This window comes from Paroedura picta, chromosome 13 (assembly GCF_049243985.1).
Source record: "Paroedura picta isolate Pp20150507F chromosome 13, Ppicta_v3.0, whole genome shotgun sequence".
NCBI classification, from domain to species: Eukaryota; Metazoa; Chordata; class Lepidosauria; order Squamata; family Gekkonidae; genus Paroedura; species Paroedura picta.
In genome coordinates, this window is record NC_135381.1 from 34,150,004 (window position 1) to 34,174,825 (window position 24,822).

The following is a 24,822-nucleotide window of genomic DNA, read 5'->3' on the forward strand; positions in this document are numbered from 1 at the left end:
AGATCACATCGGGCGACATCAGCAAAGTACATTGAAGTCGGTGGGCTAAGAAGGTTGTGACTCTATTTTAGGATTGCGCTGCTGAAGAGCTTTCTGGGAATTCGAACCTAGACCCCTCTCATCAGGTTTTGTGTACCGGGTTTCAGTTTTCTGCTTGTTTGCAAAGTAGCAGCGGAGAATGCTTGTGCTTTTCAGCAAGTGACTGCCATTCAGTCAATCCCAAGATTATGCTAACACATGACTGCACCATGAGCTGATTCATTTACAAGAGATTTACTACTGTCCAATTGGCATATCCTGTTTTTTCAAGCCATGCGAAACTGGCGACAGATCTGATTGCTGCTTTCCCCCCAAGGCACCACAGAAACCACCTCTTCAGAAATGCGGTTGTCTACCATTGCACGTTTTGACATTTATGGCTGGAGTTGCAGAATCTACAGAATGACAGTTTGCTCTTTTCCTGGCTTGAATCCACTCTGGGATTAAGGAGACTGCAGGTACTGAGTCCTTTAAATCCAGATTAATGTTAGTTGAATGAAACAGAATGGTAACGGCAGGGAGAATGTGATAGCAAGGGACTGGTGAGCTCCTCTGTTTAATTTAACCTATTAAACCCAAAGAGATTCCTCTGGTCGGTTCCCAGGCCAAAAGGACTGGCCCCACAAATTACCTGAAAGGTCAGAGGGCAGAGCCTTTCTATTAAACCGATGGGCTTTCTGAGCTTGTTTCGGATACTAAAAGCAGCCTACTAGTGCTTCTGCTGCACAATCAATGTGGGTTTAATGTGTTCATTACCTGTGATTTTTAGTCCTAGTATGGGAAGAAAAAGTCCAGTCCAGAGGAGAATACAGTATGATCTCCTTCCTCAGCCCCTTGGCCTTGAGTCCCCCAAACCAGCTGCCTTTGCAGTCCAAAAACTGTTTTGGACAAGCCAGTCATGGTGTTCTGAATTGCAGGTTTTCTGGTAGTTTTCTGGTCCTTTGGAAGAATAGGCTTTTCTTTAAAATATAACAGGATAATTCTTTGAATCGTAACATTCTCCGGTACAAAAACCTAGTGCAGAAATGTCAATTTCAGAGTTCCTTTGTTTGTTTATTCGGGAATTTATATCCCTCACCTTCATCCTAAATTCTCAGATCAGGTCATAACAATACAGAATAACATAATGAATAAAATAAAATATATTACAGTATTTAAAATATAATTCCCCATCAATTCTCCCACTCTGGCTGGACAGTATTGCAGGCAGCAGAATCATCAGTACAGGGAAGACAGAAGTTCGGGCAGGTATGCCAGGTGCCTTAAAGTCTCTCTGTTTGCATCTGTGCAGTACTGGAGTGCTGTGTTGCTGTAATGTTCTCTAGGACAGGGGTAGTCAACCTGTGGTCCTCCATATGTCCATGGACTACAATTCCCATGAGCCCCTGCCAGCAAACGCTGGCAGGGTCTCGTGGGAATTGTAGTGCATGGACATCCGGAGGACCACAGGTTGACTACCCCTGCTCTAGGACATTGAGACAGTATACAGGAAAGATGACTCCTGCAGCTGAGAGTGACTTGGTGCAGTTCAGAAATTTCTTCAGGACCGCATTGCAGCTAGCAGCATGGGAATACAGAGTGCCTAGCATTGGTATTGGGCCTGACAGCATTATGTTTAAAGAACTGCTAAATTCCTCCAAAGATGGATGGACAGAAATCCAGTCCAAACTGCAGTTGGTGTTGGTGTTCTTTGATTGGCTCTCTTAGTCTAGACTGGAAGTCCAGTTATGCTCTGCCGTTGTAGAGAAAATGAAAAAGAGAAGGAAAAAGAAACAAACCCAACCTGTGAAACAAGCTAGGAACCAAAATGGTTGAGAAATCTAAATATTATTTAGATTTAACTTCTGTGAAAGAACACTTGCATAATTTTATGGTTGGGGGTCACCGCAACATGAGGAACTGTATTAAAGAGTCACGGCATTAGGAAGGTTGAGAACCACTTCTCTAGAGAGCCAGTTTGGTGTAGAAGTGTGAACTTCTAATCTGGCAAGCCAGGTTCAATTCTGCACTCCCCCACATGCAGCCAGCTGGGTGACCTTGGGCTTGCCACAGCACTGATAAAACTGTTCTGACCGAGCAGTGATATCAGGACTCTCTCAGCCTCACCCATATCACAAGGTGTCTGTAGTGGGAAGAGGAAGGGGAAAGCAACTGTAAGCCACTTTGAACCTCCTTTGGGTAGAGAAAAGAGGCATATAAGAACCAACTCTTCTTCTTCTTCTTCTATGCCATGGGAAACAAACTATATGGAAGACCCCTAAGGCAGCTTCATTTGTTCATAAATAAGGCACTGAAGATGTCAAGGGAAAAGCCCACAGCTCTGTGATATGGTTTTTATTTCTATGCAGAATTTTAGGGCAGAGCAGCTTCTTGGCATGCAGAAGGCCCTAGGTTCAATCCCCAGAATCTCCAGTTGGAAGAAACAGGCAGGAGGTGATATGAAAGTCTTCTGTCCGAGACCTTGGAAAGCCACGGCTGGTCTGAGTTCACAACAATGACTTTGCTGATCTGATTCAGTATAAAGGACCAATACAAAACCAAAACGATAACAAAAACTCAACCTTAACAAAGTCAGGAACTCAAAAGTAGAGCTGTAAAACAATATAAAATGTAAACAGTTATTTATTAAAGTGCACCAATATTAGGTTAAAAACAAAGTAAAAACCATATTGAAAAACTATACAGATCTTACTGCACATGAATAGACCGAACGCGTTTTGCCCCTACTGGGTCTTTCTCAGTGGTCAATATTATTGAATAATGCCCTCTTATCTAAAACCAATTATGAACTATAGCTGTGTGTTGAAGGGAAATCCTGGAAAAATAAATATAGGAACATGTTAGAATGAGCAAATATTAAAAAGGAAAAGTCTAATATATTTTCTGTGCAAGCTGTTCAAACACAAGTGGTGACTTACTGTTAGGTGTAGCCCCAAACAAATACTGGTATAATATTCCTTTTTGGAGCAACACCTTCTAAGATATGTGATACCTAGGAACACCACTCTGTAAAAATACCACTCTGTAAAATCTAATCTTCATATCCTGCTGGGTCTCAAGATAATTTTTCCTAGTGGGTAATAGGATTCCTCCCCTCCATCTATTATCTTCTAAAGACTGATTGGTTGGTTTTGATTGTATATCACCTTTTATCATCGGGATTCAGTTGTGGTTTATAGATGGCCACCAGGGATCTTCAGGTGGAGCTCCAGCCATGATGAGAGACAGGAGGGGGCACCAGGACCTGAGGTTCTGAGGCTCATTCAGAAAGAAGAAGAATAAGAGTTGGTTCTTATATGCTGCTTTTCTCTACCCAAAGGAGGAGTCTCAAAGCAGCTTACAATCGCCTTCCCTTCCTCTCCCCACAACAGACACCCTGTGAGGTGGGTGAAGCTGAGAGAGCCCTGATATCACTGCTCGGTCAGAACAGCTTTATCAGTGTCATGGCGAGCCCAAGATCACCCAGCTGGCTGCATATGGAGGAGTGGGGAATCAAACCCGGCTCACCAATTAGAAGTTTGCACTCCTAACCACTACACCAAGCTGGACACAAAGTGGTCTGTTTGTGGACCTCTGAATACAGCCTCTGCCTTTTCTCAGACCTCCTGTGCCTCTCAGGCAACAAGTCTGAATTCTTGGCAGCTAATTGAAACTAGCAGTTGGAAGTCTTGGGATAAAGCAGCTTTCTTCATTTGTGGGGTGCCAGAGATAATGTATTTATGATTATTAATACTTCATGGTTTTACCCTGTCTTTTAAAACAAAATCCCACCACAGTTTGTTGTTGTTGTTGTTTTTTAATGTATTTTCAGACACAGACCCAGCCAAGTTCTGTGGTTTGACGGAGTATGTTTCACCTCCTTGCCTACTGCTGGTCTTGGCTGCAGGCAATTCAAGAGCCACTCAGGTAAATTCCATGGAGGTGTTACTTTTTTTCTTCTCCGCCTCATCCTCTGACATTCCCTGTGTAATGTACAGCCAGAAGAGACCTTGGAAGATTCTGCACTTTGTTTTTCCATTGTGGATCCTGCTGAGTTCAGATCAATTTGATCTTCCTCTATTCCCCCCATCCCCATTTGAAACAGAAAGTGTTTTGCACTCGATTGGGAAAGCTCAGAGTTCGGAGGGGAGCCAAGCACAGCAGGAATCTCTTTCTTGCTTTTCTCGAAGAGGGGGAGAGGACTGGAGACAGCAGAGGAGGGGGAAATAACAAGAGGCAAATCTCTGCTGAGAGGTTAGGGCTTCTGGAGCGCAGTCACTTTAAGACAAGCCTTGCAACTGGGAACCAGGAAGTCTTTGGATTGACGCCCTGGCCAATCAGGGAAGACTGCTTTGCTACAGCGTTGGAGGCACAAGGCAGCAAGTTAATTTGCAAAAAGCACAGAGCTCCACATTTACAGATGCCAATTTTTGAAATATCGAGGCTTATATCCACTTCTGGATATTGTGGGGGAAAGGTAGGGTCACTCTGGATCAATCATGCATGTTGCAGAGGGAAAATTTAAAGTGCCCAGAATCAAAATGGAAATCAAATTAAGTGTAGACAGCAGGGATTTATTCAAGCTGTTACAGCTGTGGTTCTCAAATGGTAACAACTCAGAGACCAAACAGGCTGGACAAAAAATTGTCCTGGCTCTTGAGAGCCAGTGTGTTTTGGTGGTTAAAGAGCAGTCATCTCTGATCTGGAGAACCAAGTTTAATTCTCCACTCCTCTTCTGCATGCAGACAAATTGTGACCTTGGGTTAGTCAGAGTTCTCTCAGAGCTCTCTCAGCTCTGAGGTTTGTAAGCCACTTTGGTGTTTGTGACCTACTTTGGGACTTCTTCCAGTGGTGAAAAGTGGGACAATAAAAACCCAGCTCTGGGTGTAAACTGCACGGAGCTTTTATTCCAATCCCAGGTCGAATCAGTCCCTGCCGTCTACGCAGAATGCGATTTCTGTTTTGATTTTGGGCGATTTAAATTTTCCTTCTGCAACAAGCATGATTGATCTGGAGTGACACTACCTTTATTGTGTGATATCTTAGAGTGCTTTTAACCCTCAATATTTTAAGAATCAGAAAGCAGGCTGTTTTGAATCTCTGCTCCGTGACAGAGATTCCCTGATTGGCCAAAGCTGCCCATGTGACAAGCTTGCCTTAAAGGAGAAGCCCCTAATTTCTCTCAACTTCTGTTGGTCGAAGAAAAGAAAGAGGCTCCCGTTCTGCTTGGCTCCTCTCCCCACCCCCTTCAAGAAAAGAAAGAAAGAGACTGTGCTTGGCTCCCCCCCTTCTGAACTGCCCTAACCATGTGCAGAACACTTTTCTGTTTCAATGGGGGGGGGGGGAGACCCAAGTTCAAAGCAATCTGAATTCAACAAGATTGACAGTAAACAAAGTAAGTGCAAAATCAGCCCTTCTTCTTTACTAGAAAGGCTTGCTGAGATTTTTACTTCCACACACTGTATTCAGCCTTCTGTTTCCACATATTAAGCCTCTATGAGAAGGGCAGGACATGTTTCCTGTGGACAACTCTAGCAGTGCAATGTCTTCTCCTCCTCCCCCAGAACCAACCACAGCCAACCCCCCACAACTTGAGAAATGGGAGGTGAGGTTTTGAAGTCAGAGGATGTGGCTTTTGAATGCCTCACAGGCCCTGCAACACCTGTTTTAGAATGGCTGCTTTGACAGCCTGGTGAATCAGAGCATTGTGGGTAATGAGAGGCTCCAGACAAATCTCCCAGCCTCTTCTTCTGGTTTTATTTCCATTCTGCAAAACAAAGGTTGCCAAGACTACAAACTGAAGCACTGTTTGTTGCCAAGCAATCTCCTCCCCTCCCCACTCCTTTTGTTTATCAAGAATATCATGCCTTTTTAGTCCGGCTTGTCTCCCACAAAAAAACAACCTTCAGTGATCTCTGTTCACCAAGTTTCTGTTTTCTGATCCCTGTCCTTGTTACTTTATTGTCATCTTTGGAGGATGCTTTTCCCCAAAAAATTGGTAGGGTGCACTGGCTCTCCTTTGGCTGTGTTTGAGGCTGTTTACCATAAAAAGGACTCCATCACAATTGTTTTACTAACACGCCTTGCTTAAGGAACTAGCAGTCAACAGGGATTCGAGAGCAGAGGAATTCCTCCAACTGGGTGGGGGAAAGATTGGCAGTTTTCAACCAATTGTAGAGTTATGCCATAATGTCCACCTTCCCATTTCCTTAGAGCCTCTTGTGGCGCAGAGTGGTAAGGCAGCCGTCTGAAAGCTCTGCCCATTAGGCTGGAAGTTCAATCCCAGCAGCCGGCTCAAGGTTGACTCAGCCTTCCATCCTTCCGAGGTTGGTAAAATGAGTACCCAGCTTGCTGGGGGGTAAACGGTAATGACTGGGGAAGGCACTGGCAAACCACCCCGTATTGAGTCTGCCATGAAAACGCTAGAGGGTGTCACCCCAAGGGTCAAACATGACTCAGTGCTTGCACAGGGGATACCTTTACCTTTACCTTTTACCACCTTCCCAGTGGCCATTTTCCCCCCAGGGGAACTAGCCTCTGTCACCAGGAGATAAGCTGTAATTCCAGGAGAACTTCAACCACCACCTGGAGATGAAATAGATAAGGGAGCCAAATGGTGGCAATGAAAAAATATTCCCAAGTGTCTCCAGTTTTGTCTGTGAAAGGTAAGAGGCTATGCTAGGGAAAATACCATAGCTCCTGATTGCACCATAACACAGTGTTCTGTTCTTCTTTCTCTTGGCCAGAAAAGTGACTGTTCTTGTCCTGGGCCTAGACGGAGCAGGAAAAACTTCCTTAGTCAGAGAAATCCAGAGAGGTGAGTAGCTGGACAAATATTTATTTCTAGGCTGCCTTTTCTGTGTTCAAGCACATGAAGATTCCATATCCGAAGCCAGACCCTCTCAGGGTCAGTCTGGTCTACTCTGACCTGCAGCAGTTCTCCAAGGTCTTGGCCAGAGGTCTTTCCTCTTACCTGCTACTTGATCCTCTCCCTGCCACAGCTAATGGCAGCAAGACATCGCAAAACAAAAAAATGCCCAATTTCATATAAAAACAGCCAATTAGAAAAGGAATAGCAAGTTGGCAAAATAACCACATTGGGAAAATGTTATTGACTCCAGAATTTCCCTGGAAGACAACTGTTGGTATCCAGAAATCAGCAAGGAGGAGGCAAGATTGATTCTTCCTAGGAGTTCCGCATATGTGGGGCCACTACAGAGAAGGTTTGTATGACAAGTTAGTTTTGGAATCCAGATCGTTCTATCATTTAATCTGACCTACCAGCCACAGTGTGTGAAACATAAGCATTACAATGCTCTTTGCTACAAACTGACACAAATTTAGGGGCATGCTACTGATGACTGTCCTGATGTATAATTCAGGTAGGATTGATGATTGGCTGGAGTCTGGTTTTTCCATCTCCTCTGTGCAGCCCTCTCTTGTGAAGTTCTCCCCACCACGAAGCCAAACCAGACAGATCTCAGAGTGGACAGGTTCGAGGTATCTCTCATCGACCCGGCTGGGGGGCAGCGAACCTGGAAGAACCATTACGGCAGAGCTCACGGGATCATCTTTGTTCTCGACTCTGACGATGTAGCACAGATGGATGAGGTCAAGAGGACCCTCACCCGTATCCTGGGACACCCCAAGGTTGCAGGAAAGCCTCTGCTACTGTGAGCCTCATTTTGTTGTTGCTATTATTATTCGTATGGAATATATTAATTGCCCCTCCCTATAAACATTAAATTAAAAATTAATTTTTTTAAAAAAATTATTATTATAAGGCATGTTAATGTCTTTTTTTGTGTCCCCTATGGATGAATGTGTGGGTGTAGATGAAGAAACTGGAGAAACCAGGAAGAAGGGCCTAAAGCAGAGAATTGTCTTCATTTAAAGGATTTCTCTAGGGGAAAAAGTGCAGAGGAGGGAATATGCAAGCCCTTTCTCCTCTATGCTACAGCCCTGATCTGAATTGTCATACCCGCCCACGTTGTTTGGTGGTTCGAATGGTAGATATTACATGTAACATGCAGTTTGATAATCAGGCCACAGTTGTATGTGATGGGTGATCCATGATCTCCATCAGTCTGTATTTGATAAATTGTGAACAATAACAAAAGGGAGAAATGAACTCAACTTAAAATATTCCAGTTTTGTCAAGAGGGTCAAGCTACAGCAAATTTTACATATGTAAATTTTACATATGTAAAATTTAAAAACTATAGGTGCTCGGCCACACAATTGTATCTACTGGTTGGTGACACAAACATCCAGAATTATTGGAAATGTCATGCCAGAATGAAGATGTTCATGTGAGTACAGGAGGGACAAATGGCCTGTCATAAAAAAATCTTTGTCATACCACACAACATAGGAAAAAGAACTGGTTGTGATAAATATATAATGTTCTCTGAATGTGTTTTGTATAGTCAGTGTATTTTTTACTAGAGGAAGGTTGGAAATGCCAAATATATATCTAGTTTTGTGTGGGTCATAGGATACACTCTTCCACTACATATAGGAATGTTATAATCTATGCAAATTGTATAGTCTTATATACAGGCACCTAATGTTTTAAATTTTTATGTATATGTATAAAAAGGTAAAGGTATCCTCTGTGCAAGCACCAAGTCATGTCTGACCCTTGGGGTGACGCCCTCTAGCATTTTCATGGCAGACTCAATATGGGGTGGTTTGCCAGTGCCTTCCCCAGTCATTACCGTTTACCCCCCAGCAAGCTGGGTACTTATTTTACCGACCTCGGAAGGATGGAAGGCTGAGTCAACCTGAAGCCGGCTGCTGGGATTGAACTCCCAGCCTCATGGGCAAAGCTTTCAGACAGCTGCCTTACCACTCTGCGCCACAAGAGGCTCTTTTTATGTATATGTATACTAGATAATAAATATTTAATTTGTTATTTTATTTGCTCTAGCTTGATCCTCTTGACAAAACATGATTGTGTATGTAGCCCCATCTCTGATCTCCTGTAAAAAAGAGATTTAACCTCTGATCAGTTTTGCTAATGCAAAACATGCTTCCCGCTCTGTTAATAGCATTTTGAAAGGGTGGAGGAGAAAAATATCATCCCACACTCCCATTTAAAATACGAATTGAAATGTGCAGAGCCAGATTTCAATTAGTGAAACTAAGAGAAGTAAAATTCAATTCCCTCCTTTTATTTGGGCATGATCCTGAATATGAATTGTGAATGATCTTGGCTCTTTATCACATCTAGAGCTAAAATTTCACTGGGCCTGTCTCAGTTGGGGTGGTTAAAGCAAAAGATAGAAAGGTCACTTTTTTGCTGGTAGCTCCAAACCCACTTTCTTTTACCCTGTTTACATCTTTTTGTGTCCTCAATAGCAGAATTGGCATTGTTCTATGGTGTATTTATTCACTTGCTCAATTTCTACCCCTCTGTTCCATCCACACCCAGACACAAAACTAATTGATTGTTAAACATTATATTGTTCAGATTAAAACCCCCAAACACCAAAAAGCCCCATTTTGAGCACCACCAAAATGATTCCCAATATTAACAAGTCAATAGCTTTAAATACCTATCCAAAATTCTTACCAAGCCAAAAAAAAAAAATCTTCTGACTTTATTTTATGGTAAGCATTCAAAGGCTAAAATCCTATTCCTTTGAGACAATGAATACTTACCTTGCAGTAAAAAATTGTGATGCTTTAAGATGCTGAAAGATTGCTGCTTGGTTTTGCTGTGACAGATTAGCACAGGTGTCCCTCTGGAATTTCTTGCCGAACAAATAGGCTTAACTACAGGCTTAAATGTCTGAAATGTGGATTTGACTTTCAAGCATAGGGTTCCAAAGAATGTGTACCCTTCTAACACAGAAAGAGAGAACTCTGCTCTTTGTACTTGAATATAGGCCTTGGCAAGCTGATTTAAGCACTGAGATGGGAGCTGAGATGTCTCCCACCCAACTCATATTCCCCACAGCAGAGGAAACGTACTTTCCCCAAACATTTCAGGGCCCTGTTCAAACTGAGACCTTAGAGATGAAGGGCCTGCACCCTTCCCTCACCATTTTCCTGATCCAAAACACATGGGTGTGCATGCAGGATGAAGCGCTCCTTGAAGTGGTTGTCTCCAAATGGTGTGACTGGAGGGTGAACGGACGACCATGTCTGTTTGATTTGCTAACGGGGTCCTGCTGTTTCCTCTCCTCATTTCTGTGCGGGTGTTTCAAGGCTGGCCAACAAACAAGACAAGCTGGATGCCCGCTTGCCCTGCGAGATCATTGAGTGCCTGTCTTTGGAGAAGCTTGTGAACGACAGCAGGTCGCCGTGTCACATTGTAAGCATGGGACAACCCTCTTGGCTCATATTGGCAATGTTATTCCAAGGCCGTCTTCTTTACTTCATTTATTATAACCACCCCTTTCTCCCCAACGCGGACCCAAGATAGTTGGCATCGTTCTCCTGTCCTCTGTTTCTATCCTCACAACCAGGGGTAGTCAACCTGTGGTCCTCCAGATGTTCATGGACTACAATTCCTGTGAGCCCCTGCCAGCAAACGCTGGCAGGGGCTCATGGGAATTGTAGTCCATGGACATCTGGAGGACCACAGTTTGACTACCCCAAAACTCCTGAGAGGCAGATTAAGCAGAGAGTAAATGACTGGATTGAAATCACACAGGAAATTCCCAGGGCAGAGAGGGGGGATTCAACACTGTACCCACTTCACCATACTGCTTGTACTAAAGAAATGGCGAAAGTGTCAATCTCTGCTGTCCTTCTTCGTCATTCTCCTGGGGCTTTATGGCAATGATCCTCCTGTTCGCCTGCCACTAATCAGATTGCTTGTTCTGTTCTGATGTTTCCCTCCATTGCTGAATGGAACTGGAGAGCCAACATGGTGTAGAGTTATAGTACTGGGTTAGGACCTGGGAGACCCCACTCTGCCATGGGTGCCTGCTGGATGATGCTCTCGGCTTCATCCGCCTTTCAGGGTTGTTGTTATGGGGGGGGGACAACATCATCATTACTTTGTGTCCCTGCTGATCTTGGAGGGAAGGATGAACCCTCACACAGTCTGGTTTAGATCACACACACACCCCACACACACACCCCACTGTTTTTGACAGCTAAACATCTGGGGATCTGAACGCTGATTCCTTTATATGCAGTTTGGCCTTTGATCCAGCTTTCTTCTGCTTTCTTTTTCACGCTTTAATTTCCCTATTTTTTTCCTTATCTTTTTGAACCTCAGCTAAAATAGTGTGAAGCCCTGATGCTTCTGATATGCCTCATGGAAATCATGGCCTCCTGCTTGAAGATCAGAGCCTTAGCTGAGCTTTCGTAGCCCTTGAGTCCTCCATTCAGCTTCCCTGAGCTGTACCTGTTTTTGGTTAAATCATGTAGATTCGCCTCTAAAGATGTTTGTGAATTAGTCCTTAATGCCATAACATCTGCAAGGCTAAATAAAGTTTGCATCTAGAAGCACCTTTAAGACCAATGAAGTTTTGTTGAAGGTGTGAGCTTTCATGTGAGTACCCCTGTGTGCCACTGGATTCAAACTTTGTTCTGCTTCAGACTAATGCAGCTATCCCATTTGTACCGTATAGTTTTAATGATGCTTTGTAATGGCCTTTGGCTATATACAAGAAACGTTTTCGTCTCGTAAAATAAAAAAAATACAGCTAACACACGATTCAATCCGCAGGGCTTATTTTTGTTCAGAACTAGAAGAACATAACCCTGAAGAAAGACGATTGGCTAGAAAAATTAGTAGCATGAATTTGTTTAGTTTAAGCTTTCTCAGCCAGGGTTTCATGAAACTCCAGGGGTTTCTTGACAGCCCTGGAAGTGTTTTCTGAATGGCTGGGAGTTAATCATTTTTTATATGTTATTAAACATCTGTTAAACATTTATCAGGTGATATGACTATATATGGTCATGTTGACCCACCCAACCCCCTCCCCAAATGGCCACTGATGGGCCTGGAGGAGGTGGGAAGGGGAGTGTCCCTGGGTGAGCATGTACACAACTATGCTTCCCAACCATACAACTGCACTAGAGTTTTTCAAAGCTTGAAGAGTGTTTCAGGGGGTTCGTAACAGTGAAAAAAAGTTGAGAAAGGCTGGTTTAGGTAACCTAACCTGTCTACTGTATGGCTAAATGTCTGAAAAATTAAAATGCCTTCCTATCTAGAATGAGAAATTAATTTCAAGCTTGTATTCCTAATGCTTTATGGTAGCTTTGTGGTTTGTACTTTAAAGCAGGGGTCATCAACCCCCGGTCCGCAGCCTGGTGGCGGGCCGCAAAGGCCACGGTACCGGGCCGCCGCCAGCCACACCTGCCTTCCCCCGCCGGCTGCAAGAAGGAAGGGAAGAGGCAGGCGCAGCCACCGGCATGGCGGTGACACAAACGCGCATGTGTGTTAGCGCCACCTGGTGGCGAAACCTTGCATGCGCGGCAGTTGCGTGTGCGCGTTTTCGCAGCACCCGGGCCGTTGGCTCTTCCCTCACTCCGGAGGCGGTCCCTGACCTGAGAAAGGTTGGGGACCGCTACTTTAAAGCTTCTTGTGTGTTCGTTTTATTTCTACTTTTTAATTTCTTATTAAAAATAAACTTTTAAAAAACCTCGATACTATGGGCCTTGATCCTAGAGGAGGAAGGGTTTTTTTTTTGTCCTGATCCTGCAGGGTGTGTGTGTACGTGTGTGTGTGTGTTGATCTTACAGTTTTCGGTCTAAACTACCTCCTGTATCATTTTGAAGGAACCCTGTTCAGCCATCAAAAGGCTTCCCAAGACTCAGTGCCGAACCATCATTCAAGGGCTTCACTGGCTCTTGCACACCGTTGCCATCAACTACACGGTCCTATGTGACCGTGTCCATGAAGACAGCTTTGAATCACAAGCGTTACCAGAGAGGGACATTTCCCGGAAGGCACGGCGACCCAGGAGCAAAACCCGGGAAGACAGGTGCTCCTTCCTGTTGCTACCTTGACTTTGAATTGTGGCATCTTGGAAGTGGGGATGCCAGACTTCTCACTATGGTGGGAGACCTCCTGCTGGGTACCCATGTTGCTCTAAGCAGCAGCAGGAAACAAAAAAGCATTGGTGTTGTGTCTGTGATGTCATTTCCAGGGGGAACCCAGAAATGATATAAGTTAGCTCTAGACATCAACAGCTATTCCTAATATTACTTGGGGGGGGGGAGTCCCTGGAAGTGATGCCATAGCACACGTTGTTGTGCCCCCCCCCCATGTCTCAGCCCCCAAATTTCTCACAGGTTGCCACAGCTGGTAACTCTAGAAAGAGGCTAACATCTCGACAATGCTTTATAAGTGCAGTGCAGCATGGTGGGTGTCGTGAATCTTGCGTTCTTTGCACTACTGCAACATTTATGTTATAGATCAGTGGTTCTCAACCTTCCTAATACCACGACCCTTCAATACAGTTCCTCGTGTTGTGGTGACCCCGAACCATAGAATTATGCAAGTGTTATTTCACAGAAATTAAACCGAAACTGACCAATGGCATGAAGATTCATTGTTCATGATTGTATATAAATTGGGTTTTTTTTTCGGAGTGTCTCAGATCAGTTCTGACTCTTGTCCCGCCGAGCTGGAGTGGCTGGCGGGAGACGGCGCTTGCCTGGAAGCACTGCTGGAGCGGCTGGCGGCCGAGCGCAGGTACCTGCAGGAGAAGCAGCAACTGTGGCAGCCCCCACCCCTCCGGCCAAGCTGCTCGCCCTGCCACGACCCCTGAGAAAGGCTCATTCGACCCTCAAAGGCAGGGGTAGTCAAACTGCGGCCCTCCAGATGTCCATGGACTATAATTCCCAGGAGCCCCCTGCCAGCGTTCACTGGCAGGGGGCTCCTGGGAATTGTAGTCCATGGACATCTGGAGGGCCGCAGTTTGACTTACCCCTGCTCAAAGGTGTCCCAACCCCCAGGTTGAGAACCACTGTTATAGATGGTCAGCTGAGGCTGAAGAAGAGTTGCCCTAGACTAGACGCTACTCGAGTGAGTAGGGCTTTCAGGACAGGTTTTATGGTTACCCTTATTTCATGTCTTTCTTCCATCGTAGAATGCATAGCACTGTATGGACCGGACCCCTGACTGCTGGGCTTCAGCATGATTGTTATAGCATGTGTGTTTCAGCCAAGTCCTTCAGAACTTGTTCTTGCACCACAGTGACATTTTGCCTCCATGATTCCCATAGAGCTTGAGGTTAGCACTGTTGCCAGTCTAACCCAAATCCAAGGCTGTGGGAGGAGTTTTAGAAGAAGAGGTGGGTTTTATAGGTGTCTCAGAACCGCTTACTATGACCTTCCCTTCCTCTCCCCACAACAGACACTCTGTGAGGTAGGTGGGGCTGAGAGGGTTCTGAGAGAACTGCTCTAAGAACAGCTCTAAGAGAACTGTCTGGCCCAAGGTCACCCAGCTGGCTGCATATGCGGGAGTCAATTAACTAATTTATTTCTTCTGCCTGCTTTCCTTTAGGGAGCCACACGCCAAAAGGGAGAGCTCCCAAGAAAGAAATGCCAAGTCAGAGGAAAGCAAACCGCCAAAGCACTCTCAGAACATCCTGTCACAGGTAACCTTGTTTGCAGAACTCTTGTTGCAGTTCTTGTGAGTTTCAGGGCCAAAGTTCCAGTAACAGGGATCTTCAGTTGTTCGGTTCATGTCATGTGCCCAGTCAGAGAAAGAAGAAGAGGGTCTTTTGGTGAAGAGAGAGGTAAGAAGAGAGGGTCTCTTGGTGAAGAGAGATAGACAAGAAGAGAGGGCCTTTTGGGGAAGAGAGAGGGAAGAAGAGAGGGTCTCTTGATGAGGAGAGATAGACAAGAAGAGAGGGCTTTTTGGAGAGAACATGATAGAAGTAGGGTGCCTGGTTTAGAACAGCCACAATAATTTACAGGTGTTTCTGCACAATGTGTAAGAAAAACAATGTAATGTTTTCATAGAGTTAGCATCAGGGGGAGTTGTTTTTATTCATTCATCCTTTCCTGTAAATGCAGAAATGAGTTCCGAGTGTATAATTAGTGCAGTTTCCATTAAAACACCCCACCCCCACCCAATTTCTGAGTTCCCAACAGTGTAAGGTAGAATTGCAAGCATGTGAAAAATACCTAGTACTTAGTTATGGGATTGACAGGATGGGGGATGGAAGGATGGGGGGAGGTGCTGCATGCCCCACTTCTCAATCCTGCTTACATCAGCCAGCACAAATTGCAGGGGGGAAATCTTTAGAGCCTTAGAAATATTGTCTGAAAATCAGGAGCTTCCTGTTTCTCTCTTTTCCTTTGGTAAGGGTGTGTCCAAACATGAGGCATTTCTTACAAGCATCTGAGCATATGGTAATTGAATACATAAAAATGCATCCCTCTGTGCCTAGGTCTAAAAATTATCCCTACACACAAGATGGGTAGCAGTGTGGCAGTGGAAATGAGCAAGACTCCAGTAGCGACTTAAAGCCTAAAAATATTTATGGCAGCATAGGAGCTTTTATGAGTCACTGAATTGTTTTTGTTGTTGTTGTCAGCCACTCAGTTGTGTCCAACTCTTGACAATCCCATGGCACAGCTGTCACCACAATCCCCGATCCTGCACTGCCTTCTTCAACCATGCAGTGTTCTGGTCGGTGTCCATTCCGATCGGGTCTAGCTACTGCACCCTTTGTTGGCCTAGTTTCCTTTTTCTGCTGACCAATCCTCGCATAACTGCTTTCTACACTGAGTTACATGATATGGCCAATGTAAGTGAGCTGGAGTTGCATGATTTTGCCTACCAATGATATTTCAGACTTTATGTGCTGCAGTATTTCCTTGTTTGTGACTTTCGCTGTCCATGGAACCTGCAGTTGCCTTCTCCAGCACCAGAGTTCAAATGAATCGATTATTCTCTTGTCCAATTTTTTAATCATCCAACTTTCACAGCCATAAATGTCTATTGGAAATACGATAGATCTAACTAATCTACATTTGGTAGTCAGGTTTATGTCCTTGCTTTTCCTTGTTCGGTTCAAGCTCATCACATTCGATGTTTTATTTTCATACTGGGGGAGTTTCAGTCCAGGAGAGAATTGCTGTGCTGTGATTGGTAGTTTGCTGAGATTGACAAGCCAAGGAGCAGAGGGGGACGTTTGTGTGTTGCTTTCCCTGGCAGCCTCGTCAAGAGGCAAAAAAACGTGACAGAGCAGAGGGAAAACACGAGAGGGGTCTCCCCATGAGGGGTTTGCAAACATGAGATTTATCATCTTGTGTTTGCAAGTAGGAAGCCACTTGCTTTTTACCCCTCCATGCAGAAATGGTCTATAATTCTATGATTCTTCACCATCAGTTGTTATTGTGACCTGTCTGTTTTTTGCAGAGGTAATATATTTTTGCCTTTTTGGGGTATAAGAGAGGGCCGAATTTCTTACTTATTTCATTGACCTTTGAATCCAGCTGTCCTAGGCCTTCCTTAGTTTCTGACTGGAGGATGGTGTCATCAGCGTACTGAAGATTATTTATATTCCTTCCTCCAATCTTAATGTCCGTGTTTGATTCTTTGAGTTCAATCTCTCCACGATCTCAGCATACAAGTTAACCAGGAAGGGGGAAAGAATCCAACCTTTTCACACTCCTTTCTTTATATTGAACCAGTCAGTGTCACCAAATGGTGTACATACAATGGCTTCTTGGTTTGCGTAGAGCGACTGCATCAGTTTGATCAAATGCACTGGCACCCCCAAATTTTGCAGGGCTTACAACAATTTATTGTGATCCACACTGTCAAAAGTGTTCTTGTAGTCAATAAAGCAAATGTAGACATCTGAGTAGAGATTCATAAAAGCTCTTACCCTGCCACAAATTTTGTTAGTCTTTGAGGTGCTACTACGCTCTCTTGTCTATCCCCATGATATTAAAGACAGAAGCAACTTATAAGTTCTAAGTCTGGTGTTCATTTCAAAATTAATCTGTTTTTCCAGAATGGCCAGCGTATGTCTGCCTTCCTTAGAATGGCAGAAGCAGAGAAAAATGCTGATAATAAGTTATGAAGTATGATGAAACAACTATTTCCTTAGAATGGAAGCCTTGCTTCCTCTGAATTCAATTCCCTTCCAATTCTGAAAGCCAGTGTGTAACCTTCCCATAAACTGCCTTGTGATAATAAGCCAGGATGGGGGAATGCCATAGATCTGTCCACTGATGACATGACCAGGACAAAGTATTGTCTCTTCTTGCACGCTTCATTAACCTCCAGATAGCTTTACGGCTCCTGTCTGCTGCTCGAAATAGGAAAAATGGGGAGGGAAACAAACTCTCTTGTGAGCAGACTATTTAAACGGATAATCTGAGGTTATTTCCTGAGCATCTGCAGAATGTAAATTCAGCATTCACAAAGCAAAGTGGAATGTTCTCTCTTGGCAGACACTGGGTGAAGAGGTCATTTCATCATAGATGCCATCTTTGAAAATTTTTAAACAGAGGCTGGAGAGCCATCTGACGGAGAGGCTGATTCTGTGAAGGTTCAAGGCTGTGCCAGGTGACAGAGGATGAGCAAAAGGGTTGTGAGTGTCCTGCATAGTGCAGGGGTTGGACTAGATGACTCAGGATATACCTTCCAACTCTATTATTCTATGATTCTATGAATACTTGCATGCTGTTGTGGGTGCCTCCCACAGTGGCAAACAGAGAATCATTACCATGCAGAAACAGCCCTAGTTCCAAAAGATGGTAACATGTGCCCAGCCGTGTAAGGTGGTGACTGGAGATCACCCTCTATTACAGCTGATATCCAGGTGACAAAAATCAGTTTGCCTGGAGAAAATGGCCAGTTTGGAAGGTGAACTCTATGGTAGTAAGCCCTGTTGAAGTTTCTCCCCAAAAGCCACCCTCAGGCTCCAACCCCACAATCTCCCCGTATTTCCCACCCCAGAGCTGGCAACCCTACAGGGTCTAAGTGAAGTAAATAAAAGTGTCCTGGGATGGCCATTTTTTCTTGGGAGGAGACTGCCCAATGGAAAGATAGGAAGCTGGTATCCAGGCATGTTCAAAAGATGTATTGTGAGAAATTTCTGTAGGAACACATATGAGCAAGACCTCTTAGAGGGCAAGCTTCAGAAATTGCTTTCAAGGATATATGCTTGCATTTCCTTGGTCTTTGTGCAGAAAGAGGAAAGAACAACGGCACCGAGAAAGAAGAAAAAGAAAGTCAAGCTCAAGATGAAGAAGAAAGGTTTGGTGCAGTCAGACAGCCCGTTGGCTGAAGATGACAAAGGCAAAATGGCAGCAAGTGGAAGCAAAATCGGAGCCATCATTGGCCTCCTCCAGAACAACAGGGTGGCCCAAGAGAATCCCAGAATTCGGGAAATGTCTCCAACTCCAGCAGGTAAATATGAACCAATGTTAACAAACCTTCAAAATCACACGCAGCAGCTCTTATTCCAAGGTCTTTTCTACATGCTCTACAGTTGTTTGTAAGTTATGCTCCTCAACAAATCTGCCCAGCTTCACAAATCTGCCCATCTGTACTTGTGGCTATCAGGATATCTACTGGCAGAGAATTCCACAATTTAATTACTTGTTGAGTAAAGAAGTAGTTCCTTTTGTCTGTCTGTCAGTATCATTCAGTGGTTCAGTGGGAGAGGGAGAAAAATCTTCTATTCACTTTTTTTCTATCCCATGCATAATTGTACAAACCTCTGCCCTGTTCTCCCTGTGTCACCTTTTTCTACCCTGAAATGGATGGGGGCTAACAAACTGAGATTTAATTTAAAAAAACTGAGGTGCTGCTAGTGGGGAGGAAGGTCTTTTCTGGAATTCAAGGTGATCTGGGTGGGGTTTGAAAGAATGGGGCCATCTCTGCATTGCTCTCAGACTCAGGCCTACTGCTGGATAAGCAGGTGTCAGTCAGCCTTCAAACAGGTTCAGCTGCTAAGCCAGCAGCAGGTTGTGTGGACAGAACAGATTTGGCCACTCTGGCACAAGCCCTAATTACATCTCAATTAGATCAGTGCACTGTGTTCTGTATGGGGGAAGATCTTGAAAAGAGTTAAGAAACTTAAATTAGTTCTGCTTCCCAGATGTTGGCTAGAGTGGGTCACATGGATCAAAATCGCTTTAGTCTTGGCTCATTTTCATTGGCTCTCAATCTGGAACTCTCTCCCCACAGAGATTTTTCATTGCCATCTTCCACTAGTGGGGAAGCCTTTTAAAATTAATTGGTGTTTCCTCAGTGATCCCGTTTTCCCGTCATGTGTTCTAATTGTTGCTTTTATGTTTTTGCATATGTGTTTTTGTAGCCTCTTGTGGCGCAGAGTGGTAAGGCAGCCGTCTGAAAGCTTTGCCCATGAGGCTGGGGGTTCAATCCCAGCAGCCGGCTCAAGGTTGACTCAGCCTTCCATCCTTCCGAGGTCGGTAAAATGAGTACCCAGCTTGCTGGGGGTTCAACGGTAATGACTGGGGAAGGCACTGGCAAACCACCCCGTATTGAGTCTGCCATGACAACGCTGGAGGGCGTCACCCCAAGGGTCAGACATGACTCGGTGCTTGCACAGGGGATACCTTTACCTTTACCTTTACCTTTACCTTTACCTTTACCTTTACCTTTACCTTTACCTTTACCTTTACCTTTACCTTTACCTTTACCTTTACCTTTACCTTTACCTTTACCTTTATATGTGTTTTATCTTTGGTTTCAGTTGTGACAACGATATGAGGGTTTGAGGGTTGGTATCAATAGTTTGTAAGATGCAATTTCATTGTGTTTTTAATCCGTTAGCTGCTGTGGTGGCCAAATTTTGGAAATAAAATAATGGTTTCTTGTATTTTAATTTTAAAAATGTCCTCACTAGCTGATGAGGTTACAAAATAGGCTTCCTGGATGATTAAACCATCATTTATTTCTGTTCTTCCAGGACAGAACGCAAAGAAGAAAAATAAATTACCAAAAAATAAAATCAAAACCAAAGAGCCAGCCGAGACTCGACCAATGGAGAACCTGTCAAGCACTTTTGGTAGGAAGTGGAGATGGGAATTAGAGTCTTTGCACAATGTATACCAAGCATCTGTAACAGCTTGCACTGTTAAATAAAAGAGCAAGGGGTAGGTGGGCGGAGACTGTCCAGACATCCTGATTGGCCCGAAGTCCGGACAGTCCCCACCCCCAACAGCCCCAGCCAGAAGCGTTATGGCAAATTCACCACCATTGCACTCCTGGCCACCCCAGCTCAGCAGGGAGTGTGGTGGAGAGGGATGGCTATCCTTCCCCCTTGGGCCGGGATGCCCTAACGCCACCTCACAAAGGTGGCGTGAGGACTTCCTGGCCCAACAGGAGGCACGGGAGGTGGCTTCCCTTCCTGCTTGGCTCGAGAAGCTGTGGCGGCGTGAGGGCTTCCCGGCCCAAAGGGAGGGGCAGGGGCAGGGGCAGGGGCAGGGCTTCCCTTCCCCCTTTGCCTGGGAAGCCCTCACACCACCTCATAGAAGTAACGTAAGGGCTTCTCTGCCCACTGGAAAGTCCTCTCTCTTTCCTTTCTACCTCTTCCTACATCCCTTCTTCTATATCTGTCTTTCTGTCTTCCTCTTTCTTCCTCTCTTTCTATCCATCTCACCCTTTCTCTTCTACTTTTCCTTACTCTCTATCTCTCTGTATTTTTCTCCCTTTCTTCCCCTCTCTACCTCTACTTCTCTCCCTCGCTTAATTTCTATCTCTTACATTCTCCCTTTCTCTATAATTCTATGTCTCTTTCTCACTCACTTACTCTCTATATTCCTCTGTTCTTTCTATCTGTCTCTTTTACTTAGTTTCTTCTCTTCCACCTATATTTCTGGCTACTACTCTTTTCCCTCTCTTCTTTTCTTTTCTTTTCTCTTTTCTTTCTCTTTTTCATTCTCTTTCTTTTTCCCTGTCCTCTTTCTCGCTCTCTTTGTATCTATTTTCATCACTCTCTTACTTTCTACCTCCCTCTCTCTTTGCTATTCTTCCCCCTCCACCCATTCTAATGCCCGTGATATCAGCTACAACGGGCTATAATTCTTGTAAAAACATAAGAGTATAAGAAGAGCCCTGAAGGATTAGACCAGTGGTCCAGCTAATCCAGCATCCTATCTTACACAGGAAGGATTTTAAATTCTGGTAGACTTGCGATAAAGTCTTAATATCCTGAAAGTTAGCAGTACACAAGTATAGCTGACAAGCACAACATGCTGAGTGCATGCGGTGAGAAAACAACAAAGAAAAACACATTCACCAATTTTGTACCTAATTTATATAGGAACTATTTCTCGGTGAATTTAATTCTTCTCATTAGCTGGATGCCGAGATATGCTGGAGGCATCTCTGCATCCATCATGTTGCAGGCTTGAAGAATGGAGGAGACTCATGAAATAGGAAATTAACCTCTGAGATCAGAAGGTGTGGTCAATGTTCCTATCTCACTAACTGTATGGTGAAAAGTGTTATTTCCAAGAACACAGTGGCCAACCAGTTCCCCTGGATGGCCAAAAGCAGGGAATAGGCCAAAAGCAGGGACCCTGATACTGTCTCCTGGCTCTAGGATTCAGAGGATTAGTGCCTTTAAATGTGGAGGATCCTCTCTATTGCTGTGGCTAGAAGCCATTGATGGGTTTAACCACCATGCATCTATCTAATCCCATTTAAAAGCTGTTTATTCCTGTAGCCATCACTTTATCTTCTGGCTGCAAATTCCACATTTTAATCACTCTCACTTACATTGTTATTGTGAAAGAGGCTTACAAATTATATATGGTATAGGGAAAAGGAAGAGACAGAATTTGCTCCATCTCTCCCATAATGCTAAAATTGAGGGTGGGGGGGGGGCATGAAATCTAGTAGAGCCTCTTGTGGCGCAGAGTGGTAAGGCAGCAGAAATGCTGTCTGAAGCTGTCTGCCCATGAGGCTGGGAGTTCAATCCCAGCAGCTGGCTCAAGGTTGACTCAGCCTTCCATCCTTCCGAGGTTGGTAAAATGAGTACCCAGCTTGCTGGGGGGTAAACGGTAATGACTGGGGAAGGCACTGGCAAACCACCCCATATTGAGTCTGCCATGAAAATGCTAGAGGGCGTCACCCCAAGGGTCAGACGTAACCCGGTGCTTGCACAGGGGATACCTTTACCTTTACTATGAAATCTAGTGGTGATGGATTCAGGATTACTGCACTCAACATACTGTTTACTTATATAAACTATGGCTGCCTTAAGAAGTAGTTGGATAGTTGGACAGGAGGTGGTGATGGAGGTATTCAAATACATAAAGGCTATATGTGTCGTAGACAGCAGGAGAATTGGGTTCAAATTTCCATTCGGACATGACACTCAGCTTTGGCCTACTTACACTTTCAGTGGAATCCAGAAGAAGAAGATGTGTTGGTTCTTATATGCCGCTTTTCTCTACCTGAAAGAGTCTCAAAGCGGCTTACAGTCGCCTTCCCTTCCTCTCCCCACCACAGACACCCTGTGAGGTGGGTGAGGCTGAGAGAGCCCTGATATCACTGCTCGGTCAGAACAGCTCTATCAGGAGTCTCAAAGCAGCTTACAATCGCCTTCCCTTCCTCTCCCCACAACAGACACCCTGTGGGGTGGGTGAGGCTGAGACAGCCCTGATATCACTGCTCCGTCCACCTAACTCAATTATTTTAAAGAAAATGTGGAAGAACCACATATGCAGCCCAGAGCTCCCTGCTCTTGTGAACCCTGACGCCTAAATAGAACCCTGTCTTCAGAGGCAGTATACCCCAGGGGTGCAGGGGAGAACTGTTGCTTTCATTTCTGGGCTTTTTTGAAGCAGCAGGCTCAATGAAGAACGAGATAGGTCTGTGGGCGCTAACCTGGCAGGGCTGTTCTTCGGGTAGGTTTTGACTCCTGCATTAGGGTTTTGTGGAACATGAAGACCTTGGCATTTTAGGGGCCAAAGCTGAGCGTACCTGAAGCATGATCAGACAGTAACATTGTCACTTTAAGAACACGGTGGGTGTGCATGCATGTGCACATATATTCTGCAACCGCAGGCAAGAACCTTTTCCTCAGCCACAGAGCAGGAAAAGCAGAGTCTGCTCAGTTTCTCTTCTTACCAAGCCAACGGCAACACCGATTTCTTCCAGATAAGGAAGTGGCAAGGCGATCAGAAATATGTTGTAAATTGCCATTCTTTTATCAAAGCCATTTAGCTCCCTTAGATATAGAGTTGTCGTTGTTGTTTTTTCTCCTCCTGCCAACTGCAGCAGTTAGCAAGAATTGCCAGCTGTATCTGTCTTGTCTCAGCTGTGTCTCTGTGGTCCCTAGATTTGTATCGGAGAGCCATGCTGGCTCTGAAGATGCAACAAGAAGGGCAGAAGACTCATTCATTTGGCATTTCCTGAGCCAGCCAGTCCCACGAGGGGAGAAGCCTCAAGAAGGCAGAGCTGAGGAGACTGCGATGGAGATAAAGACCCTCGTCCGAAGAGGGAGATGTCCGTGCACAGGAGGCAGTCAGAGAGCAAGTCTCTGAAAGGGAGGGGAGGTGGCTCAGGAGGTTTTGCTTCCACCTCAACTGAATCCAGCACAGATATTCAGCCACCTCCTCCAGAGAGTCTCCCCTGGATCCTCTGCAAAAAGGACAAACCGTGGGGGTGCTTGGTAACCATTAGTTCCCCACAGGTCCCCCACCATTTGTCATCGTCCCCCCTCCAGCCTCTTTTGGCGCAGACATGCAGTCTGAAGCTCTGCCCATGAGGCTGGGAGTTCGATCCCAGCAGACAGCTCAAGGTTGACTCAGCCTTCCATCCTTTCGAGGTCAGTAAAATGAGAACCCAGCTTGCTCTTGCTGGGGAGTAAACGGTAATGACTGGGGAAGGGAATGGCAAACCACCCCGTATTGAGTCTGCCATGAAAACGCTGGAGGGCGTCACCCCAAGGGTCAGACATGACCCGGTTCTTGCACAGGGGATACCTTTACCTTTACCCCTCCAGCAGCACTGGCCACTTGTGTGCCCAAAGAGGAAGGCATGCAGGGAGGGGACTTCTTGGAAGAGACTGCCTCACTCCTTTGTAAGGCGGGTGAGACACCCAAGGCAATTTCCAGATACACTTTCCATCCTGCTTCCTATTAGCATTTCCACACTGGGAACTTTGCTGCCCTGGCTCTCATGTGGGAGCACAAATCTGGGATAGACAAGGTGCGCCAGGCCAAATGTTCCCCCATCCAGAAGCAGGAAGAGATGGGGCAACCTGCCCTGGCTCAAACTCCAGCCTACAGCCTGGAACAAAGCCTCCAGTGCAGAAGAGGTCCTTGTCTGAACAACCTGTATGAAAAAAGTCCTTGTCAGTTTTACTGGTATGAGCAAAGGAAGCTGAAATAAATTGTGTGTATGTGGGGGGGGATCTAAAAGGATAACTGAGATTCCCTTCATCTGGCTAGAACACCAGCAGCAGAATGTCTTCTCATGTATTAACCAGAAGACAGATGGAAAACTTTGAAGCAGAATGAACACAACTTCTCAACGAGGTTAATACCATTGAATGGATTACAAAATGACAATGTATTTTTGAACCCATGGGTGTTTTGAGGCCTATACAGCTTCCACTAGTATAGAATGAGCATCAGCTCACAAAGAGTCAGGGTTTGGGTCGGGGAAGGACTTCAATGGGCTGTAAAAAAAGCACAACAACCTTTCTCAACCTTTTGGGGGCCGTGGCCTTTTCAGGGGCTCCTCTCGGGTTCCAGGACTCCCTTTCAAACAAGGAGACACCACCACATGAACAGGCAGGCAGAAAATCATTGATTATTGACCACCAAGAAAACTTCCAGTCAGTCAGATTTATTGTGTATAGCCAAAGGCCACTGCAAAACGAA

At 45.0% G+C, this 24,822-nt stretch overlaps 1 protein-coding gene across 1 annotated transcript; it reads left to right on the forward strand.

The window, feature by feature from the left end:
- Nucleotides 1–360: 360 nt before the first annotated feature.
- On the forward strand, nucleotides 361–24,822 carry ARL13A (ARF like GTPase 13A). The gene is made up of 10 exons (XM_077308054.1): nucleotides 361–497; nucleotides 3,851–3,945; nucleotides 6,765–6,835; nucleotides 7,451–7,691; nucleotides 10,234–10,339; nucleotides 12,763–12,968; nucleotides 14,495–14,588; nucleotides 18,145–18,364; nucleotides 19,893–19,991; nucleotides 23,274–24,822. The coding sequence occupies exons 2-10, from the start codon at nucleotides 3,887–3,889 to the stop codon at nucleotides 23,348–23,350; spliced, it is 1,173 nt and encodes a 390-aa protein (XP_077164169.1). The 5' UTR covers nucleotides 361–497; nucleotides 3,851–3,886; the 3' UTR covers nucleotides 23,351–24,822.